The sequence below is a fragment of the Alligator mississippiensis genome, chromosome 3 (assembly GCF_030867095.1).
Source record: "Alligator mississippiensis isolate rAllMis1 chromosome 3, rAllMis1, whole genome shotgun sequence".
In the NCBI taxonomy this organism is placed as follows: Eukaryota; Metazoa; Chordata; order Crocodylia; family Alligatoridae; genus Alligator; species Alligator mississippiensis.
The window spans coordinates 137,061,614-137,085,478 of record NC_081826.1 but is presented as its reverse complement, the minus strand read 5'-3'; the positions used below and the strand labels follow the sequence as shown (position 1 = coordinate 137,085,478).

The following is a 23,865-nucleotide window of genomic DNA, read 5'->3' as shown; positions in this document are numbered from 1 at the left end:
ATTCTTTGAGGTAGAGAATCTCATTTAGAAAAAAAATATATATTCAAACTTCAAGTTTCTAATGAGCAGTTCGATATTATGGTTAACTGTACGGAAGATGAGACCAAGTCAAACGTTAATCAGCAGATGTATTTCAAGTTATAAGTCTGGCCCAATATGGCTGTCCCTGAACAATTGCTAATTAGATGGCTTCTCATCTGAAGAGCTGCCAATTTTACAGAAGAGCATGATTGAATTTAGATGGACTAACCAAGTCCAAGTTTTACATTTCTGTTTGTGTTTTAGTCAGTTACATTCAAATGTTTTGGAAGAAGTTTGATTCCATCCCCTAGATCCACCCTCTTTCTTCTATTCTAGTTACGGCCAGTGAGAAATGGGGTAGGTGCTTTCCATGACAGTGTGTCTGTACCTTCCACATAAAAGAGCAAACAACTGACTCCATAGGTACAAGCTACATTGCACGGGATTTGCCAGCTTGGTTATATTTGGAGTGTTTAATTGTCCCAATCTTCTGCAGCCACATGGGGCTTTTTTGTTTTCATTTAAAAATAAAGAGAAGGATTCAGGTCTCATATTTAAACTAATAAACTGCTCTCAGTCAAGCTAGTTGCCTCACTGGACTAAATAGCTGATTAACTAAAGAAAAGTCCTAAAAGGGAGAAGAGTAGTGAATTCTTTAGGGCAGAAGTAGAAGAAAAAGGTAGAGTATGGAGTGACAAGGGAAAACTGGAACTGCCATACAAGCCTGCTCTGTTACTCAGAGTCTGAGACAGTGAAAGGGATATTCCAAACAGTCAGATCAAGGAGATATGCATGGTATATATACTTAATGTCATTTTGGCCTCTTAATGGTAAGCAGCCTATTCCCAATCTGAACTTTGAACTTGAAAACAAATCTTTAAAAGTTCTCAAGCCACGGGTTTTTTTCCTCCCCACCAGAATATTTCCAAGTGTTCAGGGGGTGGCACTATTGCTCAAGCCATAATTTGTCAACAATCTTACTGTTAACCCATGCCTGGTTTTTTTTCTGATGAAGACTGAAGATTGTAACCAGACTGGGGTCTTGGGTGCATTGCTTTCCTTGTCTGGTCAGACTAAGCAAGCTCCATAATCTATATTAGTCTCCTAGTAATGGATAAAGATTGGCTACCAATACTAACATGTAGATCAATTCTCTCTGGTACCAGCTGCTCATAGGTAGTGGGCCCAAGGATGATCAAGCAAAAAGCCTCCTTTTCGTTGCTCCTGTGATCTCAGATTGCCCTCTAGAATCTGTTATTCTGCATATGGTTGGCTCTCTAGTTCAGTGTAAGCAAAGGCCATTAGGAAGGCTAGTGAAAAAGAGACTCTAGAATAACGGTCTTCCAAAGAATTGTCATTGGTGTCAATTGCACTGTAGGTACAAATGTTCTTTATACCAGGCAAGCATAGAGTCTTTTCTAAGTACTGATCTTTGATGGGACTGTACATGTACTGCATACATCTTTATGTACCAAGCAGAGAAGAACAGACGCAGCCATTTCTTGGTTACCATTTGAAGCCTATGCTAGTTAAGGATTCCAAAGCAGGCATAGAGAGCAGGCTGTGGGACCCATGCTGGCTACATTTCTCCAAAGACAGTTTCAGAAACAGCCCAAGGATTTTGCTTGGGCTCCAGTGGAATAAGTGTTATTTTGTAGAAGTAGTACACCAATCAGCTGCTAATAAAAGATATCAAGTTATCCATCTTGAAAGACTATTGCATCACAAACTGTTCTTTGGAGCAGTTATTTATAGCCACACACATGGCAAAAGATGTGGTCCTCAATATAATATTGAAGAGTTCTGGTAACTTCAAAAGCACATGGCTTCCCCAAACAACATTTTGCATGAGGAAACCACCACACAAGGGAATTGGTATAATTGGAACTCTAAAACCAACTTGGAAGTGATTTTTGTACAAATTCTCAGTTCTGTGTTGTGTTTCTGAAACAAGGGAGATGAGATTCCATCCTCAGATTAGCTCTCTAACCAGTAATTAAGTACATTAGGAAGCCATGCAAAGAGCAGCTCCATCCCAGGAGCTGATCAGTCATCTTCCAGGCCATCAAGTATTCAGCTTGTAGTTCCAGGGCAAAAAACTAGAACTTTATCTTGAAATACACCTGGTATGTCTGAGAGCCCGATTTACAACCAAGTGGACAACTACCAGCAGCCAGAATGGTCTACCAGTAGGGAGTAATAAGGATAAGTCTTACCTGGCTTTGTGGATTGCCCTGCAGATTAGAGGAACTGGTGAGAAGGTGCACAGAAGGTCTGCAGCAAGCTCAAGCTCATAACCTCTGCAATTTGAGTCCATATACTTGGAATTGTATTTTGTTATAGAAAAAAATAAGTCTGTCCCAACAGGTGGACTAGTTAGTTTTGCAGTGACTATTCATGTCTGATGCTGCTGCCAGCCTAGTAAGCCAAGTCATCAATTCCTAGGAGGTGAAGCACTATTAAGTTATGCCATAAAATGGGCATTTCCACAGCATGATTACTTCTGTGGGGGCAGAAAGCAGCAGGATCCCTCCCTGATTGATAATTAAGTGTATAGCATTTGCAATACTTTTGCTAACACAATGTTATGGGCTAGAAAGCCAATTCACATATATAGTTCTATGTCCTCTACAGATCAAATCCACTAAATCTAGGTGAGCTCTCCAATCTATTACTAATAACTTGGCTGGCAATTGCAGCCATAAGTCCAACTCCATGAGGGCATGCAATATTCTAACCCTCATTTCATGCTTTGCAGAGGAAGTGGACTGACTTGGCCTAGAGTTGTAGAAGTCTCCAGTGAAGGAGGTAAGTGATATCATGCATATACACATGGCCCAAAGTTCATACCATTCTACTCAGATGCCATTTCATTACATTTAGTGAGAAAGTAAGGAATCTACCCCCTAGAAGGTAAAGCCTTGCTGTCCCAAAAATCTATGAGCTATCTCCCTAAATTTTTTAAGGGAGTCATCTTAATTAGTTAGCAAACCCTGTTGTCCATAAAGACCACAACTGATGCATGCCAGGTCTCAGGTATGTTCTGACTTTGAACACTAAGTCATTTACATAAATCATGCCTATCTTTCTTTGGCGTCCCATCACTGCTGCAAGGCATTTTCAGAAAGATGCCTCATGCCCAGGAGAGTCCATAGGGCAGTACATATTGTCTAGTAAACAAGTCAGCCTATTGTAAACCTCAGCTACTTCCTGTGGGCTACATGGATGGCCCTGTGAAAGCAAGTCAGGGACCACAACCCACTCATGAACCCAGAGATGGAATGATGAGAGTAAGCATTGTTTTGTGAACCTGACATGATGTGTATATATCTGATCAGTCTTAATTCTAGGACAGAACAAAACCAGTTCTGGGGTGGAGGGGCAGATAGTTCACCCCAGTTGTCTTAGGGAATCTATTCTCTGGCTCTTAAGTGGTTTCATCAGCAGGGTCCCTGAAAAGAAACTGGTAAAAAAGGGATACATTCAGGCAAAGAATAAAAGTGAATTCAGTGGCTGTGGCCATGGACATGGGGAACTTGCATGGCAGGTGCTTTCTTCATGCTGCCGTAGGGAAAAGCACCAGTGGCAGTAGCTAGATCCTAGGTCTCACCCACATACCCCTCTGACTTGAACGGGGTCATTCCAGCTTGCAGTCTAAGACAGTTGCCAACTCCTGTCCTAACTCACTTGTCTGCCACAAGTCTCACAATGACCCAGTGGAGGGACAACAACTAATCCATATGTTCAGCTCTGGGTTGGGACGGATATAGCTTGATACTCCCAAAACGTATAGCCCATAAGAGAACAGCTGCTTCCACCTGGTATGAAAAAAAATAATTCCTCTCTAGAAGGCTATTTTGACTGGGTTAAGGACTGCATTCTTCAGTGCAAGGCCATGAGTTCTTAATGCCCTACAAGTTACCTACAGATTTGAACAGAAACAAGGGCTTTGTCCATCTGATTCCTGGAAAAAAATGCACATACTTGGATGGCAAGTCCTGTATTATTGCCCATAGCCAAGAAAAAATGTTGCACTGTAATCAGCATAGCTGTTGCTCTGCTGTATCCATAATTGCTTGAAGTGACCCTTCCAAGTCTGATAAGACTTTAGGAAGCAATTATAAGAGTCTGAAAAGAAAGGAGGGTTACCTTTCTTCACACCAAAGGACAATTTCATTGATAGGACTTAGCAATCTGAACTGGAATTGAAGGGAGAAAAACAAAGGTACTGTGACCAAAAAGATCCAGTTTTCTCGGGTTTTTAACTGAGTTATGGGATCTGGTCTTAGTCTAGATTAGACACTTGAACAACACATCGTTGGGAGAATAAGATAGCTCAGACCTTTGATAGTGCTTGCATACTTGCATGAGGTTAGGGAAGTGAGGATCAAATGGAATGCATTTCCCTTTACTAGATCCACTGAGCCATTCCTGACAGAGTCTTTCCTTTCCCTCTTTTGAATTACTGGCAGAGCACTTCAGGTATCCTTGTGAACGTGTCCTGAAAGGCATTAAAACTAAAAAGCCAGCATCTAAGCCAACAAGACCACCTCAGAAGACAAAGCCCTCTTTGATAAGGAGGGTAGTTAGAAGGTCTCCATAGTTAGTTGGATGTTATGAGGGGCTTCCTCTAAATTTAGAAGAGGACTGGAGAGAGAGAAAAATCTACTATGACCATTTTTTCTCCCCCTCTTCCTCAGGATGTGGGCTATGGATCCACTCCTGGACAGTGGGTTATAGTATGACAAGGGCAGCAAGGTTACATGCATAACAGCCAGATTGAGGTTCACTACGTTCATAATGCTTTAGTAACCAATATGGAATGTGTATAGAATACACTATGAGGTCACTTTACTGGAGAGGTGAGAGCTTTCTACTTGATGTAGGGAAGAAGGAAAGACTAGGACATGGCAAAAAAGTACAGAGGAACACTAATGCTGTTAAATATAGATCTGGTGCCACGAGGAGGACAACTGGGGGAGAGGAGGTTAATGATTAATAAGTTAACGATGGCATAGGTTTGCATCAATGGAGACTTTTCCTTCTTGCAGCCACAAGCTCAGAGTTAAACTTGTAGTAGGCTTAGGCAAATGTCTTCTTTTTCTTGTTGTGAACATTGACAACAAATATCCCTTTTAATGTCTTCTTTCTCCCACTCAAAAAAAACAAGCTTAAAATGAGTCTGCACTCAAAAATAAGCAGAAGATCTGATGGCTACCAGGCTCCTCTGGGCTACTACAAACACAAAAGGGCTGAGGAAGATCACAGCCAACTCCATTGTTTATCCCCTAAGAGGAACATGAGCACAAGCAGGAAGAAGGATGCATATGCCTGGCCCCAATGGATGCAGATGCTCAGGAAACCTAAGTTTACTTTCATGAAACATGCTCCTAATGTGGCATCTACACTGACCTACTCAAAAAGAACAGCATTTCCTGTGATACCATTAATAGATAGTTAATATTCAGCTTTGTGTTTTTCATAAGTCTGATGGGGTAAGCATTAACTGCACAGTGTCTGGAAAAGCTGGAGTCACAGTGATCAAGTTGAGTTAAAAAACAGATCAGACATGAGTGAGCTGTGAAAAGCAACTTGGCTATAGTGAATGTTTGCCACTCTGAGCAAGAAATGGATGGGGACTTTATTTACCATTTTCAGATGCAATGTGGGATTTTGTTTCAAAACCAAAGTTTGTTTGTATAGCATCTAGTCATGAGTGAGTTCATTTTATTAGTTTCTTATGGTGAGTATACTACATTGGTGGGTGGCTCCATGAGCTGAATTGCCCAGCTTTGTGTTTCAGTGTGGAATTTAACACTGCTGTCTTAAATCTTAAAAGTTTGGGGACATGACTACTGACACCACTGTCTCTTCCCATGTACTGTTTCAGTTAAACCCAACAGTGGAAAATGATCTACACCCCCACAAAAGGAGGCTAGCAAGACTTTCTGTAATGGCTTTACTCCCCATTCCTTTAACCTGAACAACAAAGTGTTTATTCACATTCACAACAGACTACAAAATTAATCTTTTATGGGGGCTTTTAGGCAAGGGAAACTGTTTCCTAGGCAGTATTGACAAAGGGGTACTTCTCTTTTTACTACACAGTTTTGTTAGTTACAACTGAGTTGCATCTTCACTTACATCTTTAAATAAAACTATAAGGCTCTCTAGAAGCTTGAAATAGAGAATGTGTGGTTCTTTTTTCAAAAAAAACCCAAACAAACAAAACCCAAAACAGCCCCTTAGAAGTCTAGATTAGGCCTCAGTTCTTTTAGAAACTACCTGAAGACTCCAAGAACACAGAAGAATGCCATGAATTTATTACGGCAATTTAGCATTTTATGTTAGCTTTTCTTCCAAAAATGAAGATCCACAGTAGGAGTACTACTATTTTAGTTACTGAAGACTTCGAAGGTTTTAAAAGTTGTTTCTAGTAATTTAATCTGGCAAAAGAAAAACTAAAAAACATAAAAACCCCACAACTTACAATATCACTGCCAGAGAGCGACGATACAGAAGAAGCAGATGAACCAGAGGATAACTGTTGGTTACTTGTTAATGATAAAGTCAAGTGTTGATTGTAGGGTGATTCAGAGTCTCTGTTCTGTTGCTGTTCTCCACTGCATGGAGCTATCTGCTCTCTTATTTTCATTCTATTGTCTGTTAATAGAAACACGAATTTAGTATTTAGGAATATGGTATGCAGTTCCATTAGATTTTTCTAAATTAAAAGGTATTTCCAAACTTTCATTAACAAACTAGATGGTTAAAAAAAAAGTCACCATAGAAAGCTTTAAGCCTTCAGTAAAAAAAGATACAGGCTGCTATAACCTCTTCACTAAACTTCCAAAAATTAATGAAATACTCTAGACAAAATTAAGATATTTAAAAAGACATTTGACCAAAAAAAATGCCTTTCATTTTTTGATTGAAGCCTGTGTTGTACAACCTGCCGTACTTACCAAGATCAGGTGACAGATTAATTTTGCTCCCCCACTTCTTTTTAATCCATGCCCTGTAGTCGATCACTTCCTGCGTTACTTTGATGATTCTACCTAATGTGCTAGAAAAGAAGGGATATTTAATTACTAATGCAAAAGCTCAGTGGTAAGCAACAGAAGTGAGACACCTAACAAGGCAATTGTTTAGTTGTATTTAGTTCAACTTACAATTGAGATAAAGTAGCAAGCAAGGGATATCCAAGTTTTCCTTGTTTAGTTGGCTTACTATTACAATTTGAGCCAGTAGGAAGGTATACTTGTTAGCAAGTCAAGTTCTTATCTCTCTTATCTCCTATTTGGAGTTAATGTTTAGATAATAACAGTTCAATTACCTGGTGTTTTTTGCTTGCTTGTTTTGTTTTTTAGGTCAAATGCTAATTTGCCTACTTTAACCTCTTTGGTAATTGAAATACTTGTTCTTAATAACAAAAACCCCTTAGTCATTTCTAACACCTCTTAAGTAACAGTTGTATATCTTCTGCGAGTCTAGATAAGAATATTTAAAAGAGGGTCACAGGGTAGATGCCTTAAAGTTTAAAAGTGCCAAAACAAAACCTCAAACCTTGGTCCCAGATTGGTCTTAATACTGAAAAACTATTCTTGTCCAGGTGCCTTAAGTAGGAATTTAAGGGATATAGAACCTTATAAAATGATTAGGAAGGATCCTTGGAGACAATGGGAACAGAAGATAGGTACATATGCTGTGGACTGCCTGCTTCTTGAGCTCCAAAATCACCCATTACTAAATTTAGTCTTGCTTCAGTCAGCTATGACAGAGGTGACCAACCTGCAACACAAGTGGCATAGGCAGTCTTTGTGTGCAGCACACAGGGGTTTAGGGAAGGGACAAGCAGCACAGAGCAGACAGGGCAGGAAGCAGAAAGCAAAGCAGCAAAAATCAAGCAGGAAGTACATGGCTTGGAGCAGAATGAGCAGCAAACTGGGCAGAGGAAGGGATCAGAGTGGCACTTGGAGAGGGCCTGACAAAAAGTTTGGCCGCACCCAAGCTATGTATATGAACTTCTTCCTAGAAGCAGCCCCCAAAAATCACTGAGATTCAGGTTGCACAAGACATGTGCAAGCATATATGACTCAAAACAGTGCTGAAATAGAGCAGAATCTCAGAATACAAGGCTGATACAGTAAATCTATGCAAGGCAACTACATAGTTGGAGGCTTATTACAGAGAGCTAAAAAAAATTTTGGACTACAAAGCAGTATTTGATTTCATGACAAACTGCTATGTTAAGACAAAACCAATACTTAAACAATACATCCATTTTAATCACTGTCATCAATATGTATCAGACTTATCCTCATACTTCTCAATTCACAGTTTCAACAGCCATCTCATGTCTTTTTAATGGACATTTAAAGGACACTCTTTTAAAGACATTTATAATCTTAGAGAAGAGAAAGTTATGTTGGCCCTCCGTGAGATGTATTTGGAGTCAACGCCCATATTAATTTACTGATCTAACCTAGAAGTCTGAACCATATTGTAAGACAGCCATTTCAAGTGGCATGCCCTAGTAGCTTCCGGTCCCATGCACAGTATAAGTGGTGCAGGGCCATTCTGCAGGCTGGATCCAGCACGGGCATGCATGTGAAGCTGGTATGTGGATGCCATCCAGCCTCAGAGTAACTTTGTGCACCAGTGCCATCCAGCACATAGGGCTGTGTCATCCAGCCTGCAACGTCCCCTATGGGTTGGGCGAGAGTCCAACAGGCCCAATTCGGCAAGTGGGCTGGAGGTTGAGCAGCACTGCCTTAGTAAAACCCTGAACAGAGAAACTATATTATTTTGCTATCATAAGGGATTTGCTTAAGGTTACCTCCTGGGTCTCTTTTTTTTTTTATCTATATCAGGTGATCCATTAGTGTTTCTAACGCAACTTGATTGAATGTTAACATTAAGTAACAAAAGATTTCCAAGGTTTAAAAAACACATGCATCAGTGCTGGCAATGAAAACCACAACAATTTATTGCTTTTAAGGTTTTATGGAACTGAAAGAAAAAACTAACAACAAACATAAAAACATTTTAAAGGATGGTGCTTTAATATTTTACTCAGATCACACAAAGAATCAGTTTCTATAAAAGATTAGGGAAATGTAGACTTTTTTTTTTTTACTCTATTGTGGCTATAGTTCTTTAAGCTTAGTTCAAATTTTTGGGGAAATATGCATGATTATTTTTATTAAGAAACATTAAGTTATTCTAGAACAGTGTGCAGAGTGGCTACATCTGATCCCCTCATATCCTCTAGACAAAAAAAGATATAATGAGGCAAAGAGACTTTAATTGCCACTCAGTTCTTTTGGTGATTAAAATTCCTGATATAGGAATTCAGATTAGCAGGAATAGAACATAAGTCATGGAATATATATGGAAAAAGCATCAAAGCACAGCTACTGTAAAGTAAATACTGTAATTGTGATTAACAGGAAGTTCTCATCAGAAGATACGGTGTCACTAGTATAGTGACTGAAAGACAAGCATACTGAAGTTACACCTGTACCAAGGAGTAAAAGAGAGGTAAACATGAACAAAGCTCCAAATATTGGCCACAAAGGTCTCAAACTGGAATGTAAACCAGGTAACTTGCATGGGCCCAAGGGGAATGTGCTTTGACATGGTTGGGGAGGTGCTGCTCACCACTAGACAGCAGGCTTTGACAAAGTCAGAGACTTACTTGAATAGTTTGAGACTACTCAACCCTGATTCTACATACAATCTGAACAATTTGGATGACATCCTAGGTTTATTTTGGCAATACAATATAACCTCATAAATCCAGATATCAAAAATCCAGAATTATCAAAAACCTGGCACTTCCCCCCGCCACTCCGGGTCAGGCTGCCACTCCCCACCACCCTCCCGGACACAGAGGAAGAAGCTTACATACAGCAGCTGCTGCCGCCATTCACCACCCCATGCCATCGCTCCGTGTGTGGCTGCTACTCCAGGACCGGCTACTGCACCCCCACCCCGCTCCACAACCAGCCACTGTGCCAATTCAAAAAAATCCAGAATTTTCAAATTTCTGGCACAGTCATCAGCCTGCCAGACTTACGAGGTTATACTGTACAAAAAACAACATACAGAAATAAACCCCTACCTCCCATATTTAATGGAAGCAATTTCTTTTCTCCAGGGCTAGAGTTAGACTTTAGGAAGAAAACTAGAAGATGCATATATTGTAGGCAATCACTCAAAGACTACTTGGGCTTAGGCCATATTGTCTGCATTCCTGAAGCATCTGATGGATAAGTCACTACCTGGCTGTCCATACTTCACCAGTAGTAGTGAGGCAGCCTAGAAAATTTCTCTTGGGGGAGGAAAGAGAGACTAAAACGTCAAAAAAATGTCATGCAGAATTCTATGAAAAATGCTCCAGTAAAAATAATTGCTAGTAAAGGAACCCTCAAGAATAGACATGTTATTTTTATTATACAACTAATTCTTATGCATGCTGCTCAATTCAGCTAATTCCAAGAGATTCATGTAAAACAAAAGCTTAAGATACCACTTGTACAATCCAAATCTCATAAAGCAACTGGTGGTCTCTCAGCAGCTAGAGAAAGCTTTAAGTTGCATAGTCTGCCATTTCTATCTAATCAAGAAGCTAACAGATGAAGCCGAAAGTCCTCAGGTCAAAGTAACATTTTTTTCTATTACAGCCAACTCACTTCTCCTAAACTGCTGTCCTAAATACATTCCCTTAAATATGTATTATAAGAACAAATCCTATTTCCTTCAAGACTGGTACCTAATACAAGTAATGATTCTTAGTTAAACGTGAACAGCTGAACTTCTTTCAAATGTCTCCTGGGAAGTGCAAATTCTCATTATTTCAAAATGAAACTTTGAATACAGATAAGAAGATATTTTTGATGAGCACATGAGAAAGTAAGGAAAGCGCAGACAGTCAGTGCTTGGAGGACTCAGAAACATGCAATTTCACAACATACCATGCCTGAAAGTATCTATGCAACCCTCAATATAACAGCAGTTTAGGACAGCTAGAAGCATCCCTTTCTCATATTGAAAAGCTTTTAAGACTAATTTTCAAACATTCCTATTTATGTGAATCCATACATATTCAAAAAGTGGACTAAATTACCTCTCAGAATCTCTATTTGGATATGATCTTGCAAGAGGTGATACTGCATGGCTAAGAACAATGTAGGCATAATCAAAAACTTGTTTCACTTGCATGGCACCATAAGAACTTCTGCCGACGTCATTTCCTGCAACAATGTAAGTTATGAGTTTATAAATTTAACTAGTAAGCAGAAACAGATTAATCATCTTGAATGGTTAAATTAGCTTTAAAATATACAGCCCACTCTGCATTTGTTTGGAAATATGCATTGAGCGGGCTATTTTAAGGATGACACACTGAAAATTCTGATACACTAAGAATGGTGTGCTAGCCATTCAAACTGTTTAAAATTGGCAATTTAGAAGTGCCAATTTAAAATTTATTGCAATTTAGACCTGAATCCTGAAAAGGAAAGAGTAAGGTGTGCCCATTAAATAATTTTAATAAAGTAACATCAACTCTCCTACATAAAAATTATGCAAGTTAACATTTGAAATCTCATTAAAATCTTATGGTAATGTGAACAAATAAAGTACATAATGGTATCTGTGATTAATCTCGTTTCCCTTTGAGTTTTTTTTTTTTTTGTTAGTTTGCATTTGCTGCCTCATTTTTATCTAAGCAACCCAACCCCAACACTGGAAAAATCACATAATTATGAGTATTTATCCATAAACTACCTGATAATAGCAGTCACCACCTGCATGACACAGTTGGAAGAACATAGGAATCAACCATCTGAGCTTATTAGAAGGCTCCCAGTCTTCAGAATTTTTATTCTTGATCTTCTGCAACCATTATTGTGACAAAGTTGAGGTTTTTTCCAACAGAAGAAATTTTTGTGGCTAAAGGTCTGGAGGTTTGCCATCAAGGAAACATCCCAACCCAAGCTGCACTGTTTCTAGAATACATTTTAGTCTTTTTAAAAACTTAAGCCTTTCTATTAGACATGCATTTATGTCTGAGAAACTTAACTACAAGGATAGTAAACTCTCCCAAAGAATCCTAACCATAGTCTAAGAAATTAGGATTCATGTTCTCTGCTACACACATAGCAAGGTAACCTCCAAAGTCTCTTTTCACATCCTACTTTTGTATGGCTCAATAGCAAGGAGTTTTCCAGAGGCACAATACAGGATTTACATGTTCAGGCACAGAACTTTTCTTAAGCAATAAATCAGCAGTGGAGAACACAGGACTTAAAGTAACATAACCTGCCTCTTACTAACAAACAGAAGAGGTCTTTTGTTGCAGGAACAATGTGAAGTGAAGGAAAAAGAGGTCATTGCAGTACTGCAAAGTCAATACCAAAACACAAAAATCTGGATTACAGAGGCAAATCCTGGGAGCCCCAATCCCTGGGGCTTCACCCTATATTCAGGTAAAGGAAGGGGCAACTGCTGCTTCTTCATAAGGAGGAAGAAATGGTTTTCTGCTACTGATGCCATCTCTGAAAAAGGGGAATAGACCCCCTACCACTCATTTTTATAGGGCAGCACCATGGCAACACCTACGACATCACATGCCCAGGTTTCCTGAGCTGCCTTATCTTCAGGGATCCTAGTTTTCTAGGATTTAAAAAAATCCCCAATTTTCAGTTAAAAAAATAATCCCAAAATCCACATTTTTCATTGATTTTATATATAAACAAAATGAATGAGAGAGAGATCATTTAAAAATCATGGAAAAATGTGGATTTGGGGTTACTTTTTTCTTTAACCACAAATTGAGGATTTTTTTTAAATCAGAGAAAACCAGGATTCCTACTCATATTTGGTGCTAAAAAACAAAAAACACAAAACCTTGCAGGCTGAGCATGGCAGGCCTCCTCCACATTTCTGATTGGCCAAGGAGCCCCAGTGACCCCCCCACCCTCTCCACAGATTGCCAGATAGCCCAAAACCATGTCTTAATTACCCTGATTAAGCCTGGGGAAGCCATTAATCCACATGTTACTAAACATGGATTAATGGCTTCCCCAGAGACAATCAGGATAATTAAGTTGTGGTTTTGGGCCATTCCCAAGCAAGCAGCTGCACTGGGCTCCATGGAGCCTTGGCCCAGTGCCTGCATGCCTTGGGACCAACAGCAGGGAAGGGGCTGGGGCCGTGCTGCCCTTGGCCAAGGCATGCATGCACCCACCACTAACAAGGAACCAGGCCAGGACACTGTGGATTCTGGTGCAGCTGCTTGCAGCCTTCTGGGGGAAGCCCCTGTCAGCTCACAGCAAGTGGCAGGGAACCTGCGAGCAGCTGCCTGCTACAGCTAGCCCAGGCCTGGGCAAGCCCCTGCCACTGAAGCTCAGACTACTTGTAGCCTTTCTGCTGCGAGCAGCCCTGCTGCCCCTTCCTCCATGCTCCAAGACTGCAGGGCTTCCCCCTCTGCTTACTAGTGAGGTTTGTTTTTTTTTTTGGTTTTTTGGAAGCAAGACCACAATGATTCACAGACCCTGCCATTTTTTGTGAAATACACCTGATTTCACATTTTCCAGGAAAATCATGCTTTGGGTAAGTCCCTAGTTATCAGTTATGAAGAGAGTCTTAGCACAGTGCTCTCTGATCCTGCTTGGACCCATTGAACAAATGGATTTAACAACACCATGATTTTTCACCTAGACCCATGATGATCACGACAACAACAGTTCTTAAGAACCAAACCTCACTGGTATCTCCCTTAAGTTCAGTCTTTTACACTATCACATTTCTTAAAGCTATTGGCATCAGGAAGAGCAGCACATAAATCAAATAAATAACAAAAAGTGAGCAGCATCTTCCTTAGAACCTGCCAAAAAGACTTTGAGCCCTAGAGAAGTGTATCTGTAGTTCCCATTAAGGAATCCTGACAAACCAATAATCCTTTATCACCCCATATTTTGCACCCAGCATTGGGAGTAAGACGCATTGTGTGTGTCATGAAATTTTTAAGTTGGGTCTCTCAGCAAGATTCGCAGCCAGAACCTGAGTATACAGTTTGGATCCTGCTGCAAGTGAGGGTCTCCATAGCCAAGACAAAAGCTCTACTCCACCTTGGAAACAAGGTTATTGCACCAAAGTCCCAATCTCACTGTGCCAGAAGAGTCAAAGGCTCCTAAGGGAATTTCATGTTGGTCTGTGAGAGTCAGATCCTTCTGAAGTTTTCAGCAGAGAACCCTGTGTATGGTCATGTCAGAAGCCTTTCTATGAGGACCTGTCTTTCTTGGAAATTTTCCCCATATATCCTTGATGGATGCCCAGATACAAAAGCAAGTTTGGAACTATCCTTGATCCAAAGAGGTTATTCTCTCTTTCAACCCCCCATGCATTTGACATCCTTAGAACTTGGGGAGATGAAGTTATTTAACAGCTTGCTTAAGGGCTCTTCCTCTCTGCTACCAGCTTTACAGGGTTTTCCTCAGGCTTCAACCAAAAAGAATTGGAAGGCTTTGGAGGCAACACTATGGCTCATGGGCCTAGACTGGTGAAACAACTCCTTTTATTTAGACAGTAAGCTCAGGCTTCACCTTCCCTACCCAGGCACTTTTCTACAGAATATCGTTAACTCATTAGTTTACAGGACCTCACAAAGGAGGTCATTCAAGCTACATCAATAATGTTGTTAATCCTTAAATATCTTCACTCTAAACCAGAGATTTACCTTAGTTTGCAGAAGCAGACACTTATATCAAATGAAACAGCCATGAGCACTTAATAAGTTTGCCATGACACCACAAAAAATTGAAAGGTTTTTGTTTATGATAAAAATGAGACTGCTACAATACCACATTAGGCAAGTGGTATTTTCTTCTAGAATGACAAGAGGGAAGAGTCATTTTTGACTGCCTCAGCCAGATTCCTTTTTGTCAAAAGGACAATTGGAAGATATAGATTATTTGTTCCTTCCCTGAAACATGGCCATCATTACAAGAGCTCAAAAATGGGTCTTTGACTACACAGCTAAGTTCGCAGCTCTTACAGTGGGATGTCATAAAAAAGAAATCTTCCAATATCGCACCAACCATACCTCCTGTGCAAGCACTGAAAAATAGTGTGCATGATAGGCCTTTTTCACAAACAAAGTGAATAGTGCCAGATAACCTCAATACTATGGTGGCAGGGTGGATGACTAGAATAGGTTACTGGTTAGTGTAAGAAACTATGCCTTAGTATACACTATTTACAACCAAACCAAAAACTGTAGCTACTTAAGTATAGTTGCATTAAATTTAAAAACATCTACTGTAACAGTCTACACACTACATATGAAAGCCTTGAAATAACAATTATATTTCAGTGATTATGTTCCTACTTCATAGATTGAGTTAATTCAGATGAATTCTAAATAGATAATGAAAAGTGGATTTCCAACAAAAGTCTAACTGACTATACATTAAACAGACTGAAATAGCAGGAATTTGGGTAATTTTAATGCCAGGTTAGTATTTTGAGTTTGGAAGCATATGGTTTCCTCAAAGAATTACCTTACATTTCAGTTAATATTTCTGAATGTATAAATCTATAATGCACGTCTCAACATTCTATCCTTAGTATGTTGTACACGTATGAATTCAAGTTATACAAGTTTAAGCAGCAGGTTGTACTTTTTTTTCCCCACACAATAGTACAATCTACTCTGTGGCAGAAATATAGATGACTGCACAGGATTTGTTTAAAAAACAAAAGTCTTACCAGGCAAAAGAGGATCTTCAATACACAACATGGATGGTCTATATCCATTGGTCATGGCTTTCATGATTTCTTCTTTGGCAATATAGGCACCTCCATTTTTTATTCTAATTCCAGTTTTCAAGTAATTAAAATTTCTTCCATACAGCTCAAAAAATTCTATTAGAAGCATTCCAAGGTTTTCATCAGCTCTTCTGGCATCAATTCTTGGATGCAACTGCAAAAATGTTCAAAATTCAGTTATGTAAGAGGCATGCACTATTAAATTGACCAGCCACGTATTACTGTTAGACATAATAGCTGCACCATTTAAAAAGGTCAATGCGACTCCTTAGGAGTGGATCAGAACTGCAATCTTACTGCTTTTCCAGAAGTAATTCTCTCACATTTTCCCACAAGAAACTGTACTAGAACCAAGAGAGGGCAGCACTTCCACACTATATAGAGCATGAAAATACTTTCCCCAGCCCTTTTGAAGAGACATGCAGAACTCAATCTAGTTTCTTTTAAGCAAAAAGCCAATCAGATCTGGGAGCTAGTTAATAATACTTGTGTGGTTTTTCCCATAAGGATTTCAAGTACCAGATATTTTTGTTCATCTTCAGGTCTCCCAACATTTCACCTGCAAATTCTTATGAACTATAGGAGAGAGGTGCATTGCCTCTTGCCCACTACCCCCATACTTTACTACATGGATACTATGTTAATACCCTTAGACCTGTATACCGACACCTTCATAGCTCATCAGCAAATTGGGATCTTTCACCTGCCGCACCCACCTCTAGCAACACAGCAAGTAGTAACAGCGAGCCATAGGAGTTAATGCGGCTGTCGCTCACCTCTCTGCCACCAACATGCACCCCCTTGATGCAGCTCGGAAAGTCAAAATTTGGGAACGGGTCCACTCTGTGCCTGTCCTGCCCACAAATTTCTAGAACCTCCAAGAGCCCTGCAGGAAGTATTTTTGACATCCCCGCCCTTATCTATTCTCTTCCGTCCCCTCAGTCCAGTTTGTGTCCCCTTTGCAATTAAATAAGATGGCTTCCTTCCTCACAGTGTCTGTGCACCAGCTGAGAGTCCCCAAGTCCAACAGGCTTCTGCTCTTAGCTCTGTTGCCCAGCCTTAGCTTATCCCATCATACCCAGAGAAGTTGGAATAAACCATTAAAGAAAAAGCCTATCTCCATATCCTCTGGCCCAAGGCTGTCACATGCACAATCTACTCAGTGCTAGTAGCTTAGAAAGGCTAAAACACGTTAAAATTCAGCTGTTAAGCTGCAGCCAGTGCGCATGTCCAAGCTCCCATTATTCCAATATCAGTGTTGCCATGTTTTCATGAGGTTAAGAAGTATATTCCTAAAACAAAAGGTCACTTGTGCCAAAACCTTAAGTGCCTGGAACATTTCATAAAGTTTGATGGTTTAAAAAAAACAAAGAAAAAAAAACAAAACAAACAAAAAAACAAAACACGGGCCTAAATTTCTTCTGCCCCACCCCCAACTGAATCTGGAAACACATGCATGAAGACTGGCTGAAGTTTTCAAAAGCTGAAGCAGAGGCAGATACTTTGTGCAAAGGTCTAACCCACAACCACAGTTTCAAAAAATTAAAAGCAACTGAGAATGGGGTTCTATAATGGGAGGCAATCGGAAATCTAGAGACAGCATGTTGAGCTCTCCTGCAATATACTAAACAAAAGACATATACCAAATATCCACCAGACTTCCCTTTTTAAAAAGGTAGTATGAACTTGTATCCCAGGGTACTACCTCTTGGCATGTCAGAAAAAGCCTTTATAAAAAGGGACTCTGGGAAAGAGAGAGAGAATAAGACACATTTTTCCCCCTTAACATGACTACAATGCAACAGGCCTGAACAAAGACTGCCTACACAGGGAAGGTAACAAGAAATGGGTGCCAAAAGATACCACCAAGAGAGAATAAAGAACAACCCATTCAGGGCATTCACTGCAGAAACTGAAATCTAGGAAAGTAAAAAAAGGTAACTTACCTGCAGGAAGCTAATTGCCATTAAAATTAGGCTGTAAGAGCTAATTCCACCAGTAAAAACTTCATTCAAATCCCTCTGAAGGAGGAACTGTTTTAAAACTAAAATCAAGTAAGGCAGCAATGAGTACTTCTGCAAAATAAAATTATATATAGATATTACTATCATTTGACAGTTGGAAGATTTTAAGATGCATTAAAAGTCATATTCTGCCATCACAAACTCAAGTTAGAAGATGTTAACATTACTTGGAATGCTGGTTAATAGCAGCTTACAATGATATGGCTCTTATTTGTGAGTATTTTATACAGAGTTAAAAAAACCCAACTAATTATCATTTATGTTTTGTGATATGAGCATGTTTATGAAAACAACATTAATATCCTATTTATGTTCAACATATTTCATTAAAATGGTATAAAAGTAAACTAGTAAGCACAGCTACTAATTATGAAAAGACACAAAACATTAGGGCACCCCATACTATTGATTTTAACATTTAATATTGAAAAATGTTGCCTTGATCTAAAAGGATGGACATTCAGGCCTCACATGTTTACAAAAGCTAGATACTTAATAAAACTAGCTATTATATAAATGTCTTAAGATATGCTTAATGTTTAGAACAATGGCAACCTGCACACAAAGGACTGATTTAGTTAAGTTTCTCCTCCATTTTTCCATAGTCATATAAGTAGACGCTGCGCCAAAGTTCAGCCTTCCAACAGGTGACAAGATTTCTGTCCACACTGCTTGGGCTAGTTAAAAAATGTTATTTAATAAGGCTTTTCATACCAAGAAAGAAAAATAGCTTTTTGAAACATTTTGATACACACGTCCACATAAGGATTTTCTGCATGAGTAAGTATCTTTATAGAAGGGAAATATTGACTACACAGGCAAATAGTAAAACCAACTAAACCTGAAATGTTTTCAAATATAGAGTAAACTGATAAAATGGAGCAAACACTCAGGTGCTCTTAGTTATACAAGTCTTCAGTACTACATGTAAGCATATGAGAAGGCTCAAGCATATTGTCTCTTTATGCTATGAAAGCTTTATCCAAAAGTTTCAATACTACAGTGAGCTAGTCATTTAATAAAATCTTAGTTTAGAGAACTGGCCTGGTATTGTTTCTATATTATATTGGGTATAGGCCTGTGAATAATCACTGAGACCCCTAAGTTTCAAGTCTGACATGCTTGGAGCAGATTTGCACCTCATAGGCTAAATAAATCAGATGTATAGCATGAGCTTTCATGAACACACGCTCATTTTGTCAGGTCAGTATCAGCCTCTATGACAGGGGCGGGCAATTATTTTGGAAGGAGGGCCGCTTACTAAGTTTTGGCAAGCCATCAAGAGCCGCATGACAGGCAGGCCAGGGCAGATAAATATTAATTTTCTAAATATTTAGGGGCCCCGCAGGCCGGATAGAATGGCCTGGCAGGTCACATGCAGCCCCCGGGCTGCATTTTGTCCATCCCTGCTCTATGAAATGAGCTTGGGCTCATAATAGCTCATGCTATACATCTCTGATCTAGTTAGCCTATGACGGGCTAATCTACCCTGCCTGACTTCAGACTAACACGGCCAACTACCTCTAGAAGCAAGAGTAACATCAGAAACTGAAGAGTACAACTTTCCATTTAAATGTGATTAGTATAGTTCCATTAAACACATGGTCCACAAATGACCCTGTGTTCACAGCTGACCATCAATCCAGTACACATATCTCTAAATACAGTATAGCCATTTATGGAGCTTGTACCTTCATATATTCCTTGATAAATCGAGCTGCCTTCACACCAGTTTCTACATTAAAACTGATGTCAACTTTTACTTCTGTCTCCTGGTCAGTAAGTTTTATTATTGGTACCTGCAAAGATTTAAAAGGAAAAAAACTGTTTTAATACAATCTCAAAACAAAAGCATCAAACTCTTGCATGTTTGATGAGCAAGCTGTATTTCAATGTCTCAGCCTAATAACTAACTGGCCCAAATGAAGATCCACCTTGCGTTCATTGACAGTAATGCTTAGGAAGATAATTTAGAGTCATTAACTTAAATAATCTGACAATTTTAGTAAGACTAATTCTGGACCCATATAAAATATTTGTATGATGAAGAGGTCTTTTGGTAGGTCTTCATTTTGAATGAAGTAATAATCATTTTCCACTTCTCTAGTACGGCCTCTTTACTCTACACCAGTAGTAGAAAAGTGGTTAGGGTAAGGCTCCTGAAAATTACCAGTTTCTCAATGAGTGCTAAGAAGTGAAAGTGTTTTAAATTTTGCTAGCCAGCCAGCTGTCAACCCATAGCCATATGTCAAAATACTAACAGGGCTAGGATCCTGTGGCCTCAATGGATCAAACACTCACGCCTGAACAGGTATGGTTACACAGTTCCTTTGGACCTTTATTTTTTAATTCCCAACTCATTTATTTTCAGATGCCAATCAGAAGTTTGATGAGAGAAATTTTACTAGGTCTCCAGAAGAATTAAAAGTTTATCCAATAGTGAAATCACATTTTTTATCAGGAATTCTCTTTTTAAAATGCACACTGGTTGACCAGAAGGTTCACAAGAAAAGAGAGACAAGAAAGTAGTTCTGATATTATCACGTACTTCAACACAAAACACCAAATAATCCACTCCTCTGGAACATCCCACTACTCCATCAATAACTAGGAAGCCCCCTGAGGGAGACGGTGTTAATCAGCCTTGTTTATAGACCTCTTCACATCTCCAAATAAAACACAAAATTACTGCTTTTAAAAGACAGTGGCCTCAAATCTAGTAGAGTTTAAATGTAAATATTATATTATATTAATTTTTTTCCTGGGAAGGTTAAAGCTCCTGAAATATATTAGTTTTATAGTTCTTAGGATGGCCCCGACCGTCCAGAAGTATGGAATATCTCAGGATACTAACAGATTAAGTTTCTGCCTGGTATTTTACCAGTGCTTTAATGCGATTTGGAGACAACCAAGGCAGAGTAATTACTCCAAAAACACTTGACTCTTAACACGAGTGAGAACTTCTTTAAGATTTACCAATGTTCATGACAAGGAATAGTTATTTATAAGTTAGCAGATTCAAAAATGCTCTTATTAGCAATACAGCTACATTAAAAGTAGCCAGTACTGTATTTACTCAAAAGGTTTTAGTTCAATCACCATGCAGGGGAGGGGAGGGGAGGGGAATATTGTCTTATATTTAAATATAACCCTTGTATTATATTTGAGGAGCTGGCCAGGGCAGCTCGCAGCAGCTCAGCTCTGGCACCAAGCTAAAGGCAAATCCAAGCCACTGCCTGACCTGGGCCATATCTGCTCATTTGGTAGTGGAAGGGGCTCACTGCCAGGGAGAAGAACACAGAGGAGAATATTTGGCAGTGCTGGAGGGGCAGACCTGCAGCTTGCCCTCCTCCTCCACCTCTTGCCCCTTCATGTCTGTACCTGCCTCCTCACTCCCTTGCAGCATGCCCCCCATAAGCCCTACTCCTTTCCCCCCCCCCCCCCAACAGCTGCTCCCACCCGCTTTTACCTCCTGCTCTAGCTCCAGTACCTCTGGCCCTAACCCATCCAGGCCAGGAGCTATAGCAGCTTCTCCCTAACTGGACTGGGCTGGGGGCAGGCCAAGGCCACTTGCCCCTGCTCCTGCTGGAAGAGCAGAGCTGCAGCTGAGGGGGGAAAGAAGGGATGGTTCAGGAACTGGGGAAGGGGAAGAGGAAGGGGAGCAGGGGGTGGGGGCAGGAATGTGGGATAAGCAAAGGAACAGGGGGCAAGGGGTTTAGGGGCACCAAGTAGGCAAGTAAGGATGTCTGGACCCCCAAGTCACTCATTTCCACACCACAGCAGTGAGGGCAATTAATTTAAAGACAAGCTTCAACTAATGAGATACTATACACGGAAAATTATAAATTTGCTATAACTTTCTATGTATAGAATCTAAATATAGGAGTGGGGGGGAGAGGAAAATGGAGATCATCTTAAATTCAAAGTTATCTTGGATTTGGGTAAATATGGTACTTTAAAGTAAACACAGGCTAAGTCACTATTAATGTTACCACCATACTATTTGGTTATGAACTGTTATAAAGGTTTTGCTGGCACCTAAAGTTCCACCAGCTTTCTCCACTAGAGCAGTTTTCTACCCCCAAGTCAATACTATGCATTGCTGTATAGGTTCAAGGCTCTCCAAATTTAGAGTCACTTTGCAAATCAGCTACCCAAGAAGTTTTGGCCATAAAAAACAGCATGTTACCAATATAAAGAAATATTCTACAATCAGCCTACAAGCTTCCATCTACAGGGGCAGCAAGTTTCACAAAAGTGCAATATCATAGCAAGGCAGGATGCCAACAAGTGATTGAGGAATTCCTTTTACAACTTTCATTCATGTAATTAAAGATTACTTAGCTAGTTCTCACTGCATGCAATTGCTTGGCAGACCTCTGCCAAACATGTACTCTAGCAACATATTATCCAGGAAATGGAAACCACTGAATAAACAAGTCATCATGCATAACAGCAGAAAATATTTATGAATGTACCATCTTTAACAGTTTTTTTTTTATAGGATTTCTCACCATCATATTAGTAAAAAGTATTATTTTAAAAACATTTCCAGTATAATTTTCCAAAGAATTTTGTTTCTTCTTACTTACTGTAGCTTTGTCAAGTACTTTAATGGAATACGGCTCAGCCACATTGTGTTTCCTTAGTGCTTGTTCCAACATTTGTAAGGGAGGACGTTCCCATTTCCCAAAAACAACCAAGTCAATATCACTAGAGATAAGAAATGGAATACAACAAATACAATAAAAGCCAAGAAAGACTATTCAGAAGACTGGGGTGTGTACACGTATACAATAATATTGTATACAATACTAAAAAAAAAAAAACAACTGAAAAGCCCAAATCTTCAAACATGTCAGTTTCTGCTCAATAAAAAGCAGCAAAAAGTTAGTTTCAAGGTTACTGAAAATGTACTGAGATGCAGAAAACAACAGTTCCTTAAAAAATTTTCCTCCATGATTGTTACCAATTCACATTTGAATATTAAGGTTTATAATTGAATAAATCAAGCAAATTTACCATCTTTTGGAGTCAATACTTTCAAGAATGACTGTATTTAATTAAATAGAAGACAAAAAAAGCTTCCCCTCTTACATTCACATGCAGGGAAATCTCACTGAATACACGGTCCATCATTAAACTGTTGCCTCTTAGTGTTTCCAGATTTTTGTCAAGAATGTTACTGTATTTACATTTTAAGAATGTATGTTAACTCTTTTTCCATTATATTTGTAAAACACTAAAACATATATGTACCACAGTAACTTGCTACTTACCTAGTTGGAAGGTAAAGCCCTGTACTAAAGCTGCCAAATATCTGAACCTGGAAAGAAGAAGAAGTTAACAACTGAAACATCTGTAATTAACAAGATATGTGTGTAGCACTTCACTTCCATAAGTCTTATTGTTCAAGAAATCCAGAAAAGTGGGGGTTTACTTAAGGCAATCCCTAATATTCCAACTCTTTAATATGTTTATCCTGACCTAGCTCTAGGCTTTCCTCTCAAATTATAATAAATATTTGGTAAAGGAGAAAAGTGTAAATGTAACTTCTCTGCATCTCCCCCAGTATTCAAAGAAGTTTGGAGTATAATATAATAAATCCTAATGCTAATGTCAATATTGTCTTTAAAGTTTAGGGTAAGAATGACTTCCAGGAAAGGGTGGTCAATTCAGGAAACCCAGGCCTAGTCTCAAAAGCAGCATGATGACAACCTTCAGTGAATTTAAACTAATCTCAATCCTACAGAAAATGTAAGCTTCCAAACATTTTTCTGCTCTTAGAACAGACATTTTAGCCAAAGGAAAACAGTTTTCAATTGGGGGAGAGGGGTGCTACCATCTTCAGATTTTTGAATACAAGATAGCAATACATTTTAAAAGCAAGATAGGAGACACAGAACTTACGATATCCTGAGCAAAAAGTATACAGACTAATTCTAGCCAGTGAATTATAGAGCACTAAGATAAAATACTTTAA

General features: G+C 39.3%; 1 protein-coding gene across 8 annotated transcripts in view; it reads right to left on the bottom strand.

Moving 5' to 3' along the window:
- The window catches only part of TENT4A (terminal nucleotidyltransferase 4A), a 59,160-nt gene that overhangs the window by 22,277 nt on the left and 13,018 nt on the right, over positions 1–23,865 (bottom strand). For all 8 annotated transcript variants that reach the window (XM_019491107.2, XM_059724453.1, XM_014595186.3 and 5 more), the window contains exons 3-10: positions 23,162–23,208; positions 22,475–22,595; positions 19,574–19,681; positions 17,805–17,933; positions 15,799–16,012; positions 11,153–11,279; positions 6,987–7,087; positions 6,512–6,684 (exon numbers count right to left, since the gene is read on the bottom strand). In XM_019491107.2, coding sequence (XP_019346652.2) covers positions 6,512–6,684; positions 6,987–7,087; positions 11,153–11,279; positions 15,799–16,012; positions 17,805–17,933; positions 19,574–19,681; positions 22,475–22,595; positions 23,162–23,208 — 1,020 coding nt within the window. The remainder of the gene's footprint in view (positions 1–6,511; positions 6,685–6,986; positions 7,088–11,152; positions 11,280–15,798; positions 16,013–17,804; positions 17,934–19,573; positions 19,682–22,474; positions 22,596–23,161; positions 23,209–23,865) is intronic.